At 42.4% G+C, this 17,627-nt stretch overlaps 2 protein-coding genes across 3 annotated transcripts in view; both read left to right on the forward strand.

Annotated features, from left to right (window-relative positions):
* iqgap1 (IQ motif containing GTPase activating protein 1) overlaps positions 1-5,763 on the forward strand; it is a 45,922-nt gene extending 40,159 nt beyond the window's left edge. The window contains exons 29-37 of the mRNA XM_079289253.1: positions 2-134; positions 283-385; positions 2,040-2,175; positions 2,269-2,356; positions 2,881-3,090; positions 3,183-3,349; positions 3,855-3,977; positions 4,496-4,604; positions 5,296-5,763. Of these exons, the coding sequence (XP_079145379.1) occupies positions 2-134; positions 283-385; positions 2,040-2,175; positions 2,269-2,356; positions 2,881-3,090; positions 3,183-3,349; positions 3,855-3,977; positions 4,496-4,604; positions 5,296-5,409 (1,183 nt within the window). The 3' untranslated portion in view covers positions 5,410-5,763. The remainder of the gene's footprint in view (position 1; positions 135-282; positions 386-2,039; positions 2,176-2,268; positions 2,357-2,880; positions 3,091-3,182; positions 3,350-3,854; positions 3,978-4,495; positions 4,605-5,295) is intronic.
* A 3,145-nt stretch (positions 5,764-8,908) lies between these two features.
* crtc3 (CREB regulated transcription coactivator 3) overlaps positions 8,909-17,627 on the forward strand; it is a 29,446-nt gene continuing 20,727 nt past the window's right edge. For both annotated transcript variants that reach the window (XM_079283517.1, XM_079283518.1), the window contains exons 1-4: positions 8,909-9,020; positions 10,485-10,737; positions 14,147-14,254; positions 16,942-17,070. In XM_079283517.1, the coding sequence (XP_079139643.1) occupies positions 10,606-10,737; positions 14,147-14,254; positions 16,942-17,070 (369 nt within the window). In that variant the 5' untranslated portion in view covers positions 8,909-9,020; positions 10,485-10,605. The remainder of the gene's footprint in view (positions 9,021-10,484; positions 10,738-14,146; positions 14,255-16,941; positions 17,071-17,627) is intronic.

A 17,627-nucleotide genomic window follows, 5' to 3' on the forward strand; every position in this document is an offset into this window, starting at 1 on the left:
GGCGTTTCTTTCTGTCGGCGTGCGACGTTCCCTCGCTTGAGGATAAGTTCAACGTGGATCAGTACTCCGACTTGGTCACCGTCACCAAACCGGTCATCTACATCTCCATTGGAGAGATTATCAACACCCACACGGTGAGTTCGGACCACCTGCACGTTAGCTCTCCCCGTCTCAAATCCCATGTGCGCTCCAGTCGGTCCAGCCTTGTTTCCAGACGTTCCTGAGCGGTTTTGACTCCAGTGTGACGAACGCACTGACTTGGATTCTTCTGTCTCCCGTTAGCTGCTGCTGGACCACCAGGACGCCATCGCTCCGGAGCACAACGACCCCATCCACGAGCTGCTGGAGGACCTGGGCGAGGTTCCCACCGTCGAGTCCCTCATCGGTGAGTGAAACGAGGCTTTCAAGTGTCAGCCAAAACAATCAGCGACACAGGAATTTAACTCACTCATAAAAGTGACAGATGATACTGGATCTGGTGTTTTGTTCATGTTGTGAGTGTCTGACCTGCAGTTTACAGATGAAATGAGAGCAGCGCTGAGCCGTACCGAAAGTAGTCCGGTCAGAGCATTCGCTCCCAGAGAACCAGCTGCAGCTAATAAAGAAAACCTCGTCTGTGATCCTCTAAAGTGCTGCAAATATGTGCTTAAAATATCTTTTCCATGTTAAAAGTCCTCATCTAGCGTTGTTGTTCGGCCCGTTTTGTGATTTCTGTTTCCTTTGACGTTCGTGTATGAGCGAGGAAACAAATTAAACTCCCGTTGCAGACTGTTGTTAGGGACAACAAATAACAACATTTAATCATCTCCAGCTCTTAAATCGCTCCCTGTCATAACCATTTGAAGTTTTAGGTCAAGTGCTTCGCTTCAGGGAAGTGGTTGCTATGACACACAGTCATGAAATTCATTTATGCGTCACATGCCCAGTATTTTGAATCTGACAGATGGTCTGATGTCTTCTTACATTTGTTTGTTTTTAAGAGAAGATGATAAAATAAGACAAGTTGTCTTTCATTTTTGGTGAAATTAATTGTTATATTAATGGTCAATATAGAAAATAATCTTTAGAATAAATTCGTTTTTAGATGACTGGATGATATAAATAGCCGTGAGACGCGGCCCTAGAGGAGAGCGTTCATGACCAGAAAGCACCCAACATATAACATATCTACATATAACATATCTACATATAACATATCTACATATAACATATCTACATATAACATATCTACGTATAACATATCTACATATAACATATCTACATATAACATATCTACATATAACATATCTACATATAACATATCTACATATAACACACTACGTATAACATATCTACATATAACATATCTACATATAACATATCTACATATAACATATCTACATATAACATATCTACGTATAACATATCTACGTATAACATATCTACATATAACATATCTACATATAACATATCTACATATAACATATCTACATATAACATATCTACGTATAACATATCTACGTATAACATATCTACATATAACATATCTACATATAACATATCTACATATAACATATCTACGTATAACATATCTACGTATAACATATCTACATATAACATATCTACGTATAACATATCTACGTATAACATATCTACGTATAACATATCTACATATATCATATCTACATATAACATATCTACATATAACATATCTACATATAACATATCTACGTATAACATATCTACGTATAACATATCTACGTATAACATATCTACGTATAACATATCTACGTATAACATATCTACGTATAACATATCTACGTATAACATATCTACGTATAACATATCTACGTATAACATATCTACGTATAACATATCTACGTATAACATATCTACGTATAACATATCTACGTATAACATATCTACGTATAACATATCTACGTATAACATATCTACGTATAACATATCTACGTATAACATATCTACGTATAACATATCTACGTATAACATATCTACATATAACATATCTACGTATAACATCTGATCGGCCGTCTCACCAGGTGAGAATCCTCTTCCTCCCAACGACCCCAACAAAGAGCTGATGGGGAAGACCGAGGTTTCTCTCACGCTCACCAACAAGTTCGACCTCCCCGGCGAGGCCAATGCCGAGATGGACGCCCGCACGCTCCTGCTCAAGTAAGTTCGTACGTTTGAGATTCACGGCTGACGGGAGTCGATTTATACGTCGTTTCTGGGAAATTCAACGGTTTCTTTGATGTTTCTTCTCAGCACCAAGAGGCTGATTGTGGATGTGATCCGGTTCCAGCCTGGAGAGACTCTGACTGAGATCCTGGACTCATCACCTGCAACCGAACAGGTCAGAAATGAGATGTGGGGGCTGATAAAGCTGCTACTGCTGATAGTCCAGAGTTCAGCTTCACGGTGACACAGCTTCGACAGGCTTCACTGCACGGGACAGAACAGATATGTGCTGCTGTGGATAGCGGCATTTTAGCCACCTAAATAAAAATCAATATCAGTTTACGTGTCTGCAATATCTGGACTATTTCACATGTTTACTTTGCTGTGAGACAGTGGTACAAGCCGCTGTATCTATCTATCCATTGAAACCCCCGTGGCCTATTTTTAAGGCTGAAAAACATTTTACTGACGTCATCCACAGCATTGCTTTGCTTCTGTGTGCCGAGGACCAAATACTGTCGCTAATGCACCAACTGTGGATAAGTACCTCATGCGACCACTCTTTAAAAGACCGAAACGATCCCTTTAAGAACCAATCTGTTCATATGAGACATTCTTTCATGAGGCCCTTTTTTTTTCTTTTTTCTTTTTTAATGAGAGTAAAAATAACTTTATCCATCTTGTTGTCCCGGATGACAGGAAGCAGAGTACCAGCGGGCCATGCAGAGGAGGGCCATCAGAGACGCCAAGACCCCAGAGAAGATGAAGCAGGTGAAGCCGGTGGTGGACGACAGCCTGACGCTGCAGGGCAAGAAGGACAAGATCAAGAGCAACCTGCAGCGGCTGGCCGAGCTGGGCAAGGTCCACCCCGAGAACCGCTACCAGGACCTCATCAACGACATCGCCAAGGTCCGCAGAACATCTGAGGACGAGGACAAATACAACTCCTCTGTGTGTGTTTTACTTAAGTGTGTGTGTGTGTGTGTGTGTGTGTGTTACAGGACATCAGAAACCAGAGACGGTATCGTCAGCGCCGGAAAGCTGAGCTGGTGAGGCTTCAGCAGACCAACGTCGCCCTCAATTCAAAGACCAATTTTTTCAATGTCCAGATTGACTCGTACAATCAGTACATCAAGACGTGCATGGACAACCTGGCCAGCAAGGGCAAGTGAGTGGCCTTTCATCTCATTCAACAGTTTCAAGTTGTCTTTTTGTGGTTCAGATTGAGCGGTCGCGCTCTCACAACAATCACCACTGAGATGTGTGCCGTAGTTCTCACCGTCGTAGATCAGATTTGATTCGTGTTTGGCTGCCTGTCTGCCTTTTTAAAATGAGTCGTATAGGATTCCTGTGTAAACGGCAAACGAGCCACACGTGTGCACGTTTAGACTGCTGACAGTCTCACACAGAATAAGTGTGGCCGTGAAAACAACAGAAAAGAAAAAAACATTCCAATATGTGAGACAATAAAAGTAATGAAATAGATTATAAGCTATTTCAACAGGAATAGTAGTAATACGTTGTGAGTTAAAAACGACTTAAATACAATATAAAGTGAGTGATGAATAAAATAACATCATCTTCCAGACATGTTGAACACACCTTAAGAGCCGCTCCTGCTCTGCGCTGAGAGACGGTTTCATGTTGTACCGTGCGCTCGTCTTTTTTCTCAGGTTGTCAAAGAAACCGGGCGACAACAAGGCCAAGAAGAGCAAGCAGGTTTCTCAGAAGTACACCGCCTCCCGCCTCCACGAGAAGGGCGTGCTGATCGCGATAGAGGACCTGCAGCCCAACCAGTGAGTTCTTCATCCACACAATGATCATCTGCGTACCAGTTATTCGCCCTGCGGTCTCTGGAATTCTTGAAGAAAACTTAGACGCTAACAGCGAACGAACTGGTTCTGTTCAATTACATTGTGATGCGTTCAGGGTCTGTTCAGTGAAGAGGAGTGTTGGGCAACTTTAAATTAAAACGTAGTCACGACGTGTTCACATGTAATCTGGTAAACTGTAGTTTTGATCGGAAACATTCGTATAAAATATATATTACTGATGAATTATGAGCTGTTTAACGTCCTACGATGAAACTGATTTGCATCATTAAAACTACTAAAGACAAGATTTGTTTTAATCTATAAAAATACAATATTTTATTTCCTTATCTTTTGAATTTTGTGTTCATTTCTAACTCCATCTCAAACGTCCGACTTTGTCTTTTGTGAAAGACAATTTGTTGACTTTGTTATCAGCAGTTAGCAGTTAAATTCATGAAGATTGATCCGTTTCTCTGTCGTGTACTTTTCTCTCTTCACAGGTTCAAGAATGCCATTTTTGAGATTTCTCCGTCGGAGACTGTCGGAGTGTTCGAGGTGAAGGCCAAGTTCATGGGCGTGCACTTGGAGACATTACAGTTAGAATATCAGGTATTGTTTATTTTTCATCACTTTATTTTTTTTTCCTTCACTAAAGTAAACTACAGATGTTCCGGTAAAAAAATTATTCCAACGGTTATTTCTCAACCGATGAACGGAAGTTACCATATTTGAATATCGAGGAGTGACGTAGAGACGCGTATACGTCTCTGGTAGAGAGACCTGTCAATCACAGTAGCCCCGCCCTAAAGCATCCCCTGCTTTATGGTCTGTGACTCTAAATGGACCATAATGTACTAAATGAACATCACGCTGTATTGAAGAAGACTTGAAACTAGAGATTGAGACATAAACTCATGTTTACAATGTTTACTGAGGTAATAAATCAAGAGAGAAGTAGAGTCATTTTCTCATAGACTTCTATACAACCAGAGGAGTCGCCCCCTGGTGGTCACTAGAGAGAATGCAGCTTTAACACATGAAGCATCGGCTTCACTCGGCAGAACCGGAGGTTGTTGCCTGATAGCGAGTGACACGTGTTTCTGTGTAAAGGAGCTGATAAATGACACAATGTTGCGATGTTGGATCGGTCCATAGACTTGAATACTTGCCGATCCAGCATTTTAGGGGGTTATTAGTATTGGAACAACTCTACAGTAGACACAGTGAATATTGATGCATGTTACGGAGACGGTTATCTGCGATTGGTTTATCGAGGCTGATCTTGTTGTTCGTCTCTCAGGATCTCCTCCAGCTGCAGTACGAAGGCGTGGCGGTGATGAAGCTCTTCGACAGGGCCACCATCAACGTCAACCTGCTCATTTTCCTGCTCAACAAGAAATTTTATGGGAAATAGAAAAAGAGAGGATTAAAAAATAAAAATAAAAAATAGGGCTGCAGACACTGATTCAAAACCACAAAACCCACTTTGAGGGTTGCAGAAAAGCCCAGACCTGAACCGGCTTTCCTTCACATTCCCTACTGCACTTCTCCCTCGTGCCTATGCAGCTTTACGTACATTCTTTTTTAATTATTATTATTACGTGGATCACCATATGTGCTTTAATGGACCAGTCCATCTCTATTGTCTGTAACTTGTGGTTAGGTCAGAGGTTTAAGATTTGTATGTTTTTTTGCTTTAAATATTATGAATATCTTGTGCATGGGCCTGGATTAATTATATAAAAAAAAAGTATGTTTTATGTTCAGAGATCCGCTTTGTGTCTTTCTTAGTGAGTTCATCTGCTCAGCTGACTGATAAAAAGCCGGCTGAACGTTTTTCAGCAGGGCTGCAGTGCATGAGACGGACTCGGCCTCCTCTCGGCCAGGGTTCCCACTCTTCTCTAGAGATCCTTCTCAGATGATCTAGCCGCTTTGATCGCGCCGTACACTAATATGTTCCTCTCTGTGGAAGTCTGATGTCAAACATATGGAGTCTGTGGCTATAATCCATCCAAGAAATCATCTCTTATGTGCTAAGAAATGATGACAAACGCATCATAGAATAATACAAGAATAAAAACAACCACAGTCACCTTATGGTTACACTTGAAGGATAAATGTAACGCACATTATTTAGAGTGTTAAGCGACCATGTGACGTTAACAGCATTCCCACAACGCAACCGGAAAACTCCAATTTAAACTTAAAATTTTGTTTTTCTTCTTTTTTTAAATGTTGCTGCTCGAGACGAATTGGAAAGAAAAACCCAAACAGTTGATGCACTCCTCTTTCTTCAGTTCTGTAGTTCGTATTGTTGGTATTTTTCACATATTTTGATATGAATATAGAGATCAGACTCTCCTAACTGTGTGATTTGGATCCTCAACACATCAAATATTCTGATATCTGTGCAAAGAGAAAGTGGCATCCGACATGTTATTTGACACACAAAAAAAGGCATGCTCATATTGAGCTGTTCAACTCAAAACTTTATGTTAAAAAACAACATATATATATATATTATAAACTTAAATTTGTTGCGTTACTAATTCACATTCCAACAGCCATAAAACATCTATTTTCTCCTTGTTTTTATGAACATGTAGTATAAATCATCTTCTGAATGCTGTGTGAACAAACCCCTCTGTTAACCTGCAGCACGTAGAGAGGAATGAAAGTGTAAAGTTTAAACCAGATGTTGAATCAGAAAACAAATCAAATATAAACGAGTTTCATCTGATCCGTCTTCACTGTTTACATGTTGAAAACAGTCTCATCAATCTCATCAGTCCGATCGGCTGCAGCGTCCAATCACATGGCTGATGAACAATGAGGGGGCGTGTCTTCTGTTAAAACACTTCCTGGAAGTCTGTCTCGTGGGTCCTCGCTCATGGCTCCTCAGAGATCCCTCCTCCCTCCTCCCTCCTCGCTCCTCGCTCCTCAGAGCAGAAACAAGAGCTTTGGGACGGCCGTGTCTCCTGAAATTGTAAAATATATGATGGGATAGAAACGTAAGATGGACATTGAATACAGAGATATTTGTTTTGTTGGAAAATTATTTTGGTAAAGTTGCCCTTATTTATATTTTATATATTCTGTAGTTGACGTGTGCAAAAGCCTAAAACAGATGCTGAGGATGAGCAGTATTACAGATGTCCCTCTACACATCCAGTCTTTAGTGTCGCAGTTTGACTCGTCTCAACAAGCCTTCAATCAGATTCCATTGAACCAGATGTTGATCTTCTGCCAGTTGTTGAAGCCCTTGTGTTAATGGAGGAGTCCATTAAATGTATTTGACCTATTTTAGAATAAAGCTCTACAGATGCACTGTGTCTCCTGCGTATTAAGACAATCATTATTTTGCAGTTCCAAGTCACAGTTTTGAGATAGTCAATTATTATTTTTAAGGTACAAAGTCATTATTTTGATAACTTGTCTTATTATGAAACACAAAGTCAAAATAGTAAGACTGTCTTATTATTTTGAGATATTAAGTCATTATTTTGAGGTGTAAATGTGTACATATATATTCAAATAATATGTGTATTTATATATATTGTATATAATATACCGGCCGGCCGGTGTACTCAATGCATTTACGCCTCTAGCCGCGGTGAAGAAGTTGAAAGCGAGCATCAGAATGAGGAAGAACGGGGATTTAAGTGACTTTGAACATGACATGGTTGTTGGTGCCAGACGGGCTGGTCTGAGTATTTAAAAACTGCTGATCTTGGGATTTTCACGCACAACCATCTCTAGGGTTTACAGAGAATGGTCCAAAAAAGAGAAAATATCCAGTGAGTGGCAGTTGTGTGGACGAAGATGCCTTGTAGAGGTCAGAGGTCAAAGGGGAATGGGCAGAGTGGTTGGAGATGATAGAAAGGCAACAGCAACTCAAATAACCACTGGTTACAACCAAGGTCTGCAGAACACCATCTCTGAACGCACAACACGTGGAACCTTGACGCAGACGGGCCACAGCAGCACAAGACCACACCGGGTGCCACTCCTGTCAGCTAAGAACAGGAAACTGAGGCTACAGGCTCACACAGCCTCACTATTGGACAATAGAAGATTGGAAAGACATTGCCTGGTCTGATGAGTCTCGATTCCAGCTGCCACATTCAGATGGTGGGGTCAGAATTTGGCCACATGAAAGCATGGATCCATCCTGCCTGGATCAACGGTTCAGGCTGCTGGTGGTGGTGTAATGGTGTGGGGGATATTTTCTTGGCACACTTTGGGCCCCTTAGTACCAATTGAGCATCGTTTAAACAGCACGGCCTACCTGAGTATTGTTGCTGACCATTTCCATCCCTTTATGACCACAGTAGACCCATCTTCTGATGGCTACTTCCAGCAGGATGGTGCACCATGTCACAAAGCTCAAATCATCTCAAACTGGTTTCTTGAACATGACAATGAGTTCACTGTACTACAATGGCCTCCACAGTCACCACATCTCCATCCAACAGAGCACCTTTGGGATGTGGTGGAACAGGAGATTCGCATCATGGATGTGCAACCGACAAATCTGCAGCTTCTGCGTGATCATGTCAATGTGGACCAAAATCTGTGAGGAATGTTTCCAACACCTTGTTGAATCTATGCTACGAAGAATTAAGGCAGTTCTGAAGGTAAAAGGGGATCCAACCCGGTACTAGCAAGGTGTACCTAATAAAGTGGCCGATGAGTTTGTGTGTATCATTTATACACACATTTATATGTGTGTATATAAATCTATGTTCACATTATTGAAGGAAAAAGAAGATTCCTAACAAAATACCTTATTATTTCCTCCACTCATTAGTAATCCCATAGAGAGAGACAGTGTAACTTTGTCGCCACCATGTGGACGCCATAGGTACTGGCCCTGTTTTAACGAGGGAACGTTTTTTCTCGCAGTCGAATGAGGATAACAAGCCAGCGGATATCTGAGTCTCTCTGTCAACCGACGGCTACTAACTACTGCAAAACATTAGCAAAATACTTCTGGTTTTCACAGCGGTGAAAGGGAGACAAGAGGTTTGTTTTGTTTATCTTCACTGGACTCGTCGGAGTTAGTCTGAAATCTCTCTGCTGTTCCGTGGATTAACACTGAAGACTCCGAAAGAAATGCTGCGAGATCACATTTAAAGTGTGAAATCGTGGATTTACTTTCCTGGATCACGTGTGCATATTTGTGTTTTTTTGGTGGTTTCTTAGCGTGTGGGTTAGGGGTTAAAAGAAACATTTAAATTGTGTGTTTTTTTAAGTCAACGGACACTTGTTGAAATACAGATTTAGCCGTTTGCCCAACTGCTGCTGCTCGGGAGCTTTTGCTAACGTTAGTAGCAAAGATTTAGCGAACGGCCAACAGCTAAAAACAGGCGACAAGTTGCTTCTAATACACGTCTGTAAATGGTTGACCGATGTCGCAGAGTTGTCGACATGTTTGTCAAACAACAAACCGTTGTGATGGCTCTGAGAGCAGCTTAGCTAACTTGGCTAACTTAGCTGCTAGCCGCGGTTACTCCCGTTCACCTCCAGCGTTATGTGTTAGCAATGACTGCTAACGTTATGCTAACGTTACATTCAAACAAGTGGTTCGCTGGTAAATAACACGTCAATATGAAGTTGTGTTATGCCCATTAACTAATTTTAAAAGTTTTGAAAGTAAAGTAAAAACACATGATTGGCAAACGGTTGTATTGACTTCGCTCTCCAGGCACAAGAAGACAACTTTTTATTTAGTGTTAGCTAACGGGCGCTAGCTTCGGCTTACAGTGATAAACACTCAGTTCTTCTTCTTCTGTGGTGTTTAACGGCAGGATACACTCAGTTTGACAGACTTGGAACCGGAGTTATTTATATAAATAACTCCTAACTTTTTAAAGGTACTAAGTAATTGTTTTGATTAATTGTCTTATTATGAAATACTAGGTCAAAATATTAAGACTCTTATTATGTTGAGATACTAAGTCATTATGTTGAGATACTTAGTCATTATGTTGAGATACTTCGTCATTATTTTGAGATACTTCGTCATTATTTTGAGATAGTAAGTCATTATTTTGAGATACTTAGTCATTATTTTGAGATACTAGGTCATTATTTTTGAGATACGTAGTCATTATTTTGAGATACTTAGTCATTATTTTGAGATAGTAAGTCATTATTTTGAGATACTTAGTCATTATTTTGAGATAGTAAGTCATTATTTTGAGATACTAGGTCATTATTTTTGAGATACTTAGTCATTATTTTGAGATACTAGGTCATTATTTTGAGACAGTAAGTCATTATTTTGAGATAGTAAGTCATTATTTTGAGATACTAGGTCATTATTTTGAGACAGTAAGTCATTATTTTGAGACAGTAAGTCATTATTTTGAGATACTAAGTCATTAGTTTGAAATACTAGGTCATTATTTTCAGATAGTAAGGATACTTAGTCTCCTAAACTACTTTCTCCAGACAGTAATGTGTGATTTTTTTTTTTTTTTAAAGCTCTGATGGATTCACTTCAACGCTCACTCAAAGACTTTGGACAATAAGACTCCCAGCCTCCGTCTACCACTTATTATTTTGTTAGTAGCAGCTGAAGTTGTGACCCTTGAGGCCCGGCACGATGTCCGGCTCCCCGGGCACAGGTGGCTCCAACCCGAGGAAGTTCAGCGAGAAGATCGCGCTGCACAACCAGAAGCAAGCGGAGGAGACACGGGCCTTTGACCAGCTGATGACAGACCTCACCGTCTCAAGGGTGAGATATGCACTTATTTCATCCACAAGTTGTCCTTTCAGTAAAAAAAAATATATATATATATATATATATATATATATATATATTAGGGGTGTCACGGATCAGAAACCTCACGGTTCGGTTCGGATCACGGTTCAGGAGTCACGGTTCGGATAATTTTTCGGATCAACAAAGAAAAGGGGAGGAGACAAACATAACTTTGCTTTCCATTTATTAATTAAAGAACTTCAAGAACACTTAAAGCAAAGAACTTTGAGCTATAGTCTTACATGAAAACAAAAATATTGAAGATGTCCAATTTGAAACAAAATTAAATAAATAAATACAAATAATACATTCAAGAATTCTGTTAAGTTTAAGTGCAACATGAGGTATGTTGATATCCTCGTCCTTTCATCAATATTGAAAGAAAGAAACAGCCAGTGAGCTAGCTTCCACTGTTTACACTGAACCGAACTGCTCAGCAACAACTTGGTCTGTGTTTACTTCCTGTCAGGCCATTCAAATACACAATAATGTTACATTACTGTGACATTATTTCCAAAAAGATGAGAATATCTCCATTGTCTGGGGAGAGGGTCGACCTTTCTGTGGTGATATTACTATTGGGACTGTCTAGCTTCACTCTGATACTTCTGTCAGCACCTGCCCCCGGTGTGTGTGTGTGTGACTCTCACAGAGGGGGCGTGTCTACAGCACCTGCCCCAGGTGTGTGTCTGTGTGACTCTCACAGAGGGGGCGTGTCTACAGCACCTGCCCCAGGTGTGTGTCTGTGTGACTCTCACAGAGGGGGCGTGTCTACAGCACCTGCCCCAGGTGTGTGTCTGTGTGACTCTCACAGAGGGGGCGTGTCTACAGCACCTGCCCCAGGTGTGTGTCTGTGTGACTCTCACAGAGGGGGCGTGTCTACAGCACCTGCCCCAGGTGTGTGTCTGTGTGACTCTCACAGAGGGGGCGTGTCTACAGCACCTGCCCCAGGTGTGTGTCTGTGTGACTCTCACAGAGGGGGCGTGTCTACAGCACCTGCCCCAGGTGTGTGTCTGTGTGACTCTCACAGAGGGGGCGTGTCTACAGCACCTGCCCCAGGTGTGTGTCTGTGTGACTCTCACAGAGGGGGCGTGTCTACAGCACCTGCCCCAGGTGTGTGTCTGTGTGACTCTCACAGAGGGGGCGTGTCTACAGCACCTGCCCCAGGTGTGTGTCTGTGTGACTCTCACAGAGGGGGCGTGTCTACAGCACCTGCCCCAGGTGTGTGTCTGTGTGATGCTCACAGAGGGGGCGTGTCTACAGCGCCGGACTAAGAATCACTCCGCCGTGGTGAAAGCGGTCTCTCCAGTCTTTTCCTTCTCATAGAGGTCTGGAACAGCTTCACACTGAAGTGGGTGTGTGAGTGGATTTCGTAGCGTGGCTCAAGCACTTTAACCAGATTTAGAAATCCTTTGTTTTCTACACCGGAGTGTCCCCGTCGCTGACAGACGGGATGGTGTCTCTTCATATGTGTGGACATTCCGATGTTTTGCCGTTGTCGTGTGTCTTTCTCTTTAAATAACGCCTACATACCGTAACGCTTTGTCCACCACCCTCATCCGCCATTATACGTTACAGGGAAGACAAAATGTCCCCAAACTTGCGACTTAAATGACGCCGCGGCTTCTGACGTTCCTCCGCTCGCCATGACGTCACCGTTAAATGCTTCTAAGCTGCTCCGTTCACTGAACACACTACTGCTTCATATCTGTTCACTGACACTCTGCATTGATATTCGGGGAGTTGTTACTTGAAAAGGAACAGCAGCAGTCGAACTTTACCCACTATGATGATTACACTGTAAAAAAAAAAAAAAATACTCTATTGATCCGCGGTTCACGAGTGATCCGAACCGTGAGGAGTGATCCGAACCGTGAGGAGTGATCCGAACCGTGAGGAGTGATCCGAGCGGATCGATCCGTGATCCGTGACACCACTAAAATATATATATATATATCTATCGTGCTTTTATTTTATGAAATAACCACACGGTGAAGCAGTGTATTTTATCTCTTTTTAAATTTAACTGCAAAATGAACACAACAGTTTAAAGTGAGATTATGAAATGCATAAATATTTGAGCTTTACTCTATTAACATGCACTCACACAAATACAAAGTAATCAGATTAAGGATATAGTTTAATTTAACTGAGTTTGATTCGATTTTCTGAGAAATGTAAGTTGGTATGTGAATATTATTGTTTCTAATTAAGACGATGTAATCGTGTATTACAATATCTGAATTTATGATTTACACTTGAAGATGATAAATTAGCTTCACAGGCAAATGTATGTGAACGTTTATCTGCAATTGTAGCAGCTCCTCAAACTTCATATTCAGAGTTAGTCAACATGCTTTGGAGCTGTTATTGAATTCATTTTTTATTTCTCCTTTTCACGGTAGTCTCAAACATATACACTGCACATCCCAAGTAATACAAATACCGCAGTCGTCTCTGGGCGGATATAAAGGCCCTTTTCACATTCTCCTCACACCGTCGGTTTGTCACAATGTGCTCTTTCTGCGAGAGGGAAAGCGCCCGGATGGCCGGTCGAAGAGGATGTGGTGTCAGAGGCGACACTGAATGAAGTATTGCTGCAAGGTATGAACTGTCAGTGACCCGGAGTGAGACAGAAACGTCCAGTCAGCAAACAGCTGGAGTTAGAAGTAGCTGCTTCAACATTTACTCCAGTGACCAACAGACTGAAGAGAGAAGTCTCCCGAGGGGCTCTGAAGAGCACAGACTCTCAGCTGCTGAGCTGCAGGGAGCCGGCTGCCCGTGAGCCCTCGATGTGTAAACGTCTGCATGTTCCGTGTTATGTAACTCCAACACTTGAGTAAGAGGTTTAAATGAAGATTTGTTTTTAAATATTGTCATTTTTGATGAGAAATTGAGTGTTTCTGCCAGGAAATGTGTTTTCAGCGCTTCGTGTCCGTCTGTTTTAGGTGGCAGGGACAGTCTGACATTCGTTGGCCACAGTTAACAGAGCATTAGATTAACAGTTTGGGTCCCTGACACATCATTTATTTGAAGGTCAGTCATCAGTCAAACTGGTTCTAAATACGTATAAAGAGGGCTCTCTCTGCTCCCTGTAAATCTATTGATAAAATCAAATCAGTCTGTGAGATTGAAATGTTGCCCTTTGGGCAGTCGACAGAAGAAATGCCTCTCTGATTTCCTTTCCCCTGATAACAGGCTCTGTTTACCGTCCCCTGGCAGAACACGCCTCCTCCTATTTGCGTTCTCTACAATGGCGGGAAAGAAAAGCCCGAATCGACACCAATTGTGACTTTCATCCTGAAGCTTTATGTTCTTTACACATGAAGACTCCAGATGTGCAGAATCTGACTGTTGTTCTTGTCCCTCTTTTGACTGACAGGTGCAGTTTCAGAAGGTCCAGCAGCTTCGTCTGACTCAATCCCGGGCGCAGTACTATGGCTCTCTGCCCAACGTCAATCAGATCGGCAACACCAGCACCGAGTTCCAGGTGGGATGTCGTCACAGACGAAATACACACCGCACACTAGCAGCCTCTCTTTGACAGTAAAAACCAAACGTTCTGGACTGCCTGTCCAGTCCGAGACAATTACAATTTGAGTTAATCGTGAATTCACTTGAATAGAGTTTTGTTTGAGTTCATGACAATGCACACTCTCTGTTTGGGGAACCAGCCCTCAAGGTTTATCAGTAGTGTGAAGTCCAGGTTCACTGCAGTGAATTAAGACCGTATGTGATGTATTTTGTCCCCTCAGTGTAAATGGTTTCTTAAAGTCACTGTGAGGAACTTTTAACTGGTCCTGAACCAGTGTCAGTGTAGTCCTGATCCTCTATCAGACCTCCATCAGTAAAGAGACCGTCAGAGAGAACCCTCCGGACCTTGGACCGGAGGGTGGAGGAGAGCTCAGCTCCCGGCGGCAGCAGCAGCTCCTCCTCCTCCTCCTCCTCCTCCTCCTCCTCCTCCTCCTCCTCCTCCTCCTCCTCCTCCTCCTCCAGGAGCAGAGTCTCTCCTCTCTGGGAGTCAACACCGACACCACGCTGCTGGAGAACCAGGACGTATTGCTGGAGGGAAGGGAGGCACGGGAGAACCAGAACCGCTTCACGTTCTTTCTGAAGACACGACTGCACTTGTTGTGCCTTTGTTACCAGGTGTTCAGACTAAACGCGGCGCGCCAACGTTAGCATTGCATCAAAAACATAGCGTTGCAGCTAACGTAGAGCCAGGTTAAAATACTGATATGTTTGTGGACTGAGCTCTGCGTTGGCGCTCCAGATGTGCAAACACATCAGTGTGATTCTAATAAATGAGGAGGCGGCATTTTTTCACACCCCGTCGGCCTGGACACTCATAGATGTACTGGTGCTGTAAATCGCTGGAGTTTATTTGATGTGAATGTCATTTTGATGTAAAACTGAACGTGAATATTTTCTTTACAACAAAGCTTAGAGGTCCTGATCTCATCCAGTGGTTTTTCAAGGTCTTGGCACAATAACTGTTCTAATGTTCATACCTTCAACCCCCAATTTTTTATTAATGTAGGTACTATAAAAGCATCTGAATACATCTCATGTTTATGTCTTATAAAACAATATAAGCTAATTCTCAATCACCCAGAATGTGAGTCAACAGATTTACAGATGAGTAATAAACTTAAAGAAAAAGTGCGTATAGGATTTTAGGGATCTATTAGCAGAACTAGAATATAATATTCATAACTATGTTTTCATTAGTTTATAGTTTTTTTGATATATTTATGAATAATTCTAAAAATAAAAATGTGGTGAAAGTTTATGAAAAGCACATTAAAAGAACTTCTGGCTTAACTGCAGAAACAGCAAGACGCTGAACTGGACCTTCAGATGAGCGAAGAAGCTTCTCCTGAGAGCGTGAAATAGTTCAGCTGCAGACTGGAGAGAGGAGGAGGAATAGAAGAGCACTTCTTCAAGCAGTGCACTTCTGCATGCGTAGAACAGTGCTTCTGCAGCACTGGGCCTGTATCTGTGTCGGCCCTCTAAGGGCTGAGCATGCTGGGATACAGAGGGTCCCGGGTTAAAGGGCGTTGAGGTTGATCAGTAATGGCAACAGAGTGCTCAGGTCCACGTGGAGGGAGAGAACTCTTCTGGAGTCCATTCAACTTCTGAGAGACAAACTAAATGGCTTCTAGATTCCACTCGATGATAACCATCTGCCAAAATTACATGATGTGAATGCAGAGTACTTATAACCTGTTTTATCAAAATTCCCACCCTGTGTGCTCGTGAGCAACACTCACATGTGTGTCATATATTCAAATTGAGAGACTGTTGTCTTTTAGCGGCAGTGATGGTGTGAACCGTGCCGTCTAAGCTGGGACTTTAAACTTGCAGAAAAAAGTTCATTTCATTCATTGACCACCAGTTCTTTCTGATGTCACCACGAGACAACCATGTACGCATTCTTCTGAGAGTCACCAAATAACACGGTCGTTTGTTAAACCGAAACACCGGCGGCGTCGACGGCAGCACGTTGTGAAACGTGTTGACCGCCACTGACTGTTTAGCGCCCATTTTAAAACGGAATAAAGCCAAACCAGATCACGGAGTTGGATCATCTCGTGACTTGTAGCTCGTAACGTCTCTCGGATCTGGAGAGTCTATTTGTTGTGGTTGCACTCGTCAACTTTAGGGTTTAATATCCTTCCGCCGTACTGCCAAACTCTCAACGGCATCATTGCATTCAACCCGTAAGAAGGTGTACGGGTACTTGCCTTTGCAAACTCCTCTTCACTCTGACTTTGAGTGTCACATCTTTATTGTTTACATATATTTCATCGCTACAATGTGGCATTCAAAGCTGTCATTTATGATGCAAGTCTTTTGTGCATTGGTGACTCACGTTCTTTAGTTTGATATTTCCTTTGTGCCTGTGGTGTTAATCAGCTGTTCCGTTGTGTTTGAAGAGCCAGCGTGATGTAAACGTAGCAGCCATCACATGACCCCTATAAGAGTCAGTGACTATGTCAATACAGTGTAGTAAGAGGTATTAACAAATTATCTGTGTTGGCTAAATGAATTAGCATTGGGGCACAACAGTGCTTTCAGATACAACTGAAGTTTGAAGACATTTGACGTCCGTCTTCCTGCCTCCCAGCCAATCTGTGGGAAACTGCGTCTCACTTGTCCGATGTCTCTTTTCAGAGTGGCTTTCCGTCGGGATTGGACTCGTCCAGAGGGACCCGCCACCACGGGCTGGTCGAGAGGGTCCACAGGGACCGCAACCGCATCAACTCTCCCCACCGCCGACCCGTCGACAAGCACGGACGGCAGATATCCTTCCAAACCTCAAATCATTGACAAGTAGGAGCCCTCAAAGGGCAATCGGCGGTGTGGAGGTGGGTGTTGTGGCTTCCCGCTGGTTGCTCTTTAGTGTTGTTTTGTCTTTGTGGTGTGATTTCATGCGTGACGATACTTGACCGTGTAGCCAGCTTGCTTTGAAGCCTCGGGAACAGAATTCGTCGTTATGCAAATTTGAAATGTGACGCAGACACTTTGCTTCAACTGATGGACATCGACAGCATACTGTGAATGCACATTTGGGTGTGTGTGTGTGTCTCTCTGTGTATATTTCAAACCTTATTTGCTCCTGTCACATTTTTCTCTCCGTAGCCTTGATTTTCTCTGCAATTATATCAAAGTTCTGCAGGTTTATTCAAACAGCACAGCGATGGCTAGAAGTCGAGAGAGCTCACTGTTTACGGGATCTGTTTAGAATAAACGCTTTATTTGAGGCGGAATTTTAAATGAGACTTCAATGTTCGTCACACATGATGTGTTATTAAAGGGCCGTCGAAAAGATGAAAGTCTGACCGTTATGTTTTTGGCTG

The sequence above is a fragment of the Melanostigma gelatinosum genome (genome assembly GCF_949748355.1).
Source record: "Melanostigma gelatinosum genome assembly, chromosome: 2".
NCBI lineage: Eukaryota > Metazoa > Chordata > Actinopteri > Perciformes > Zoarcidae > Melanostigma > Melanostigma gelatinosum.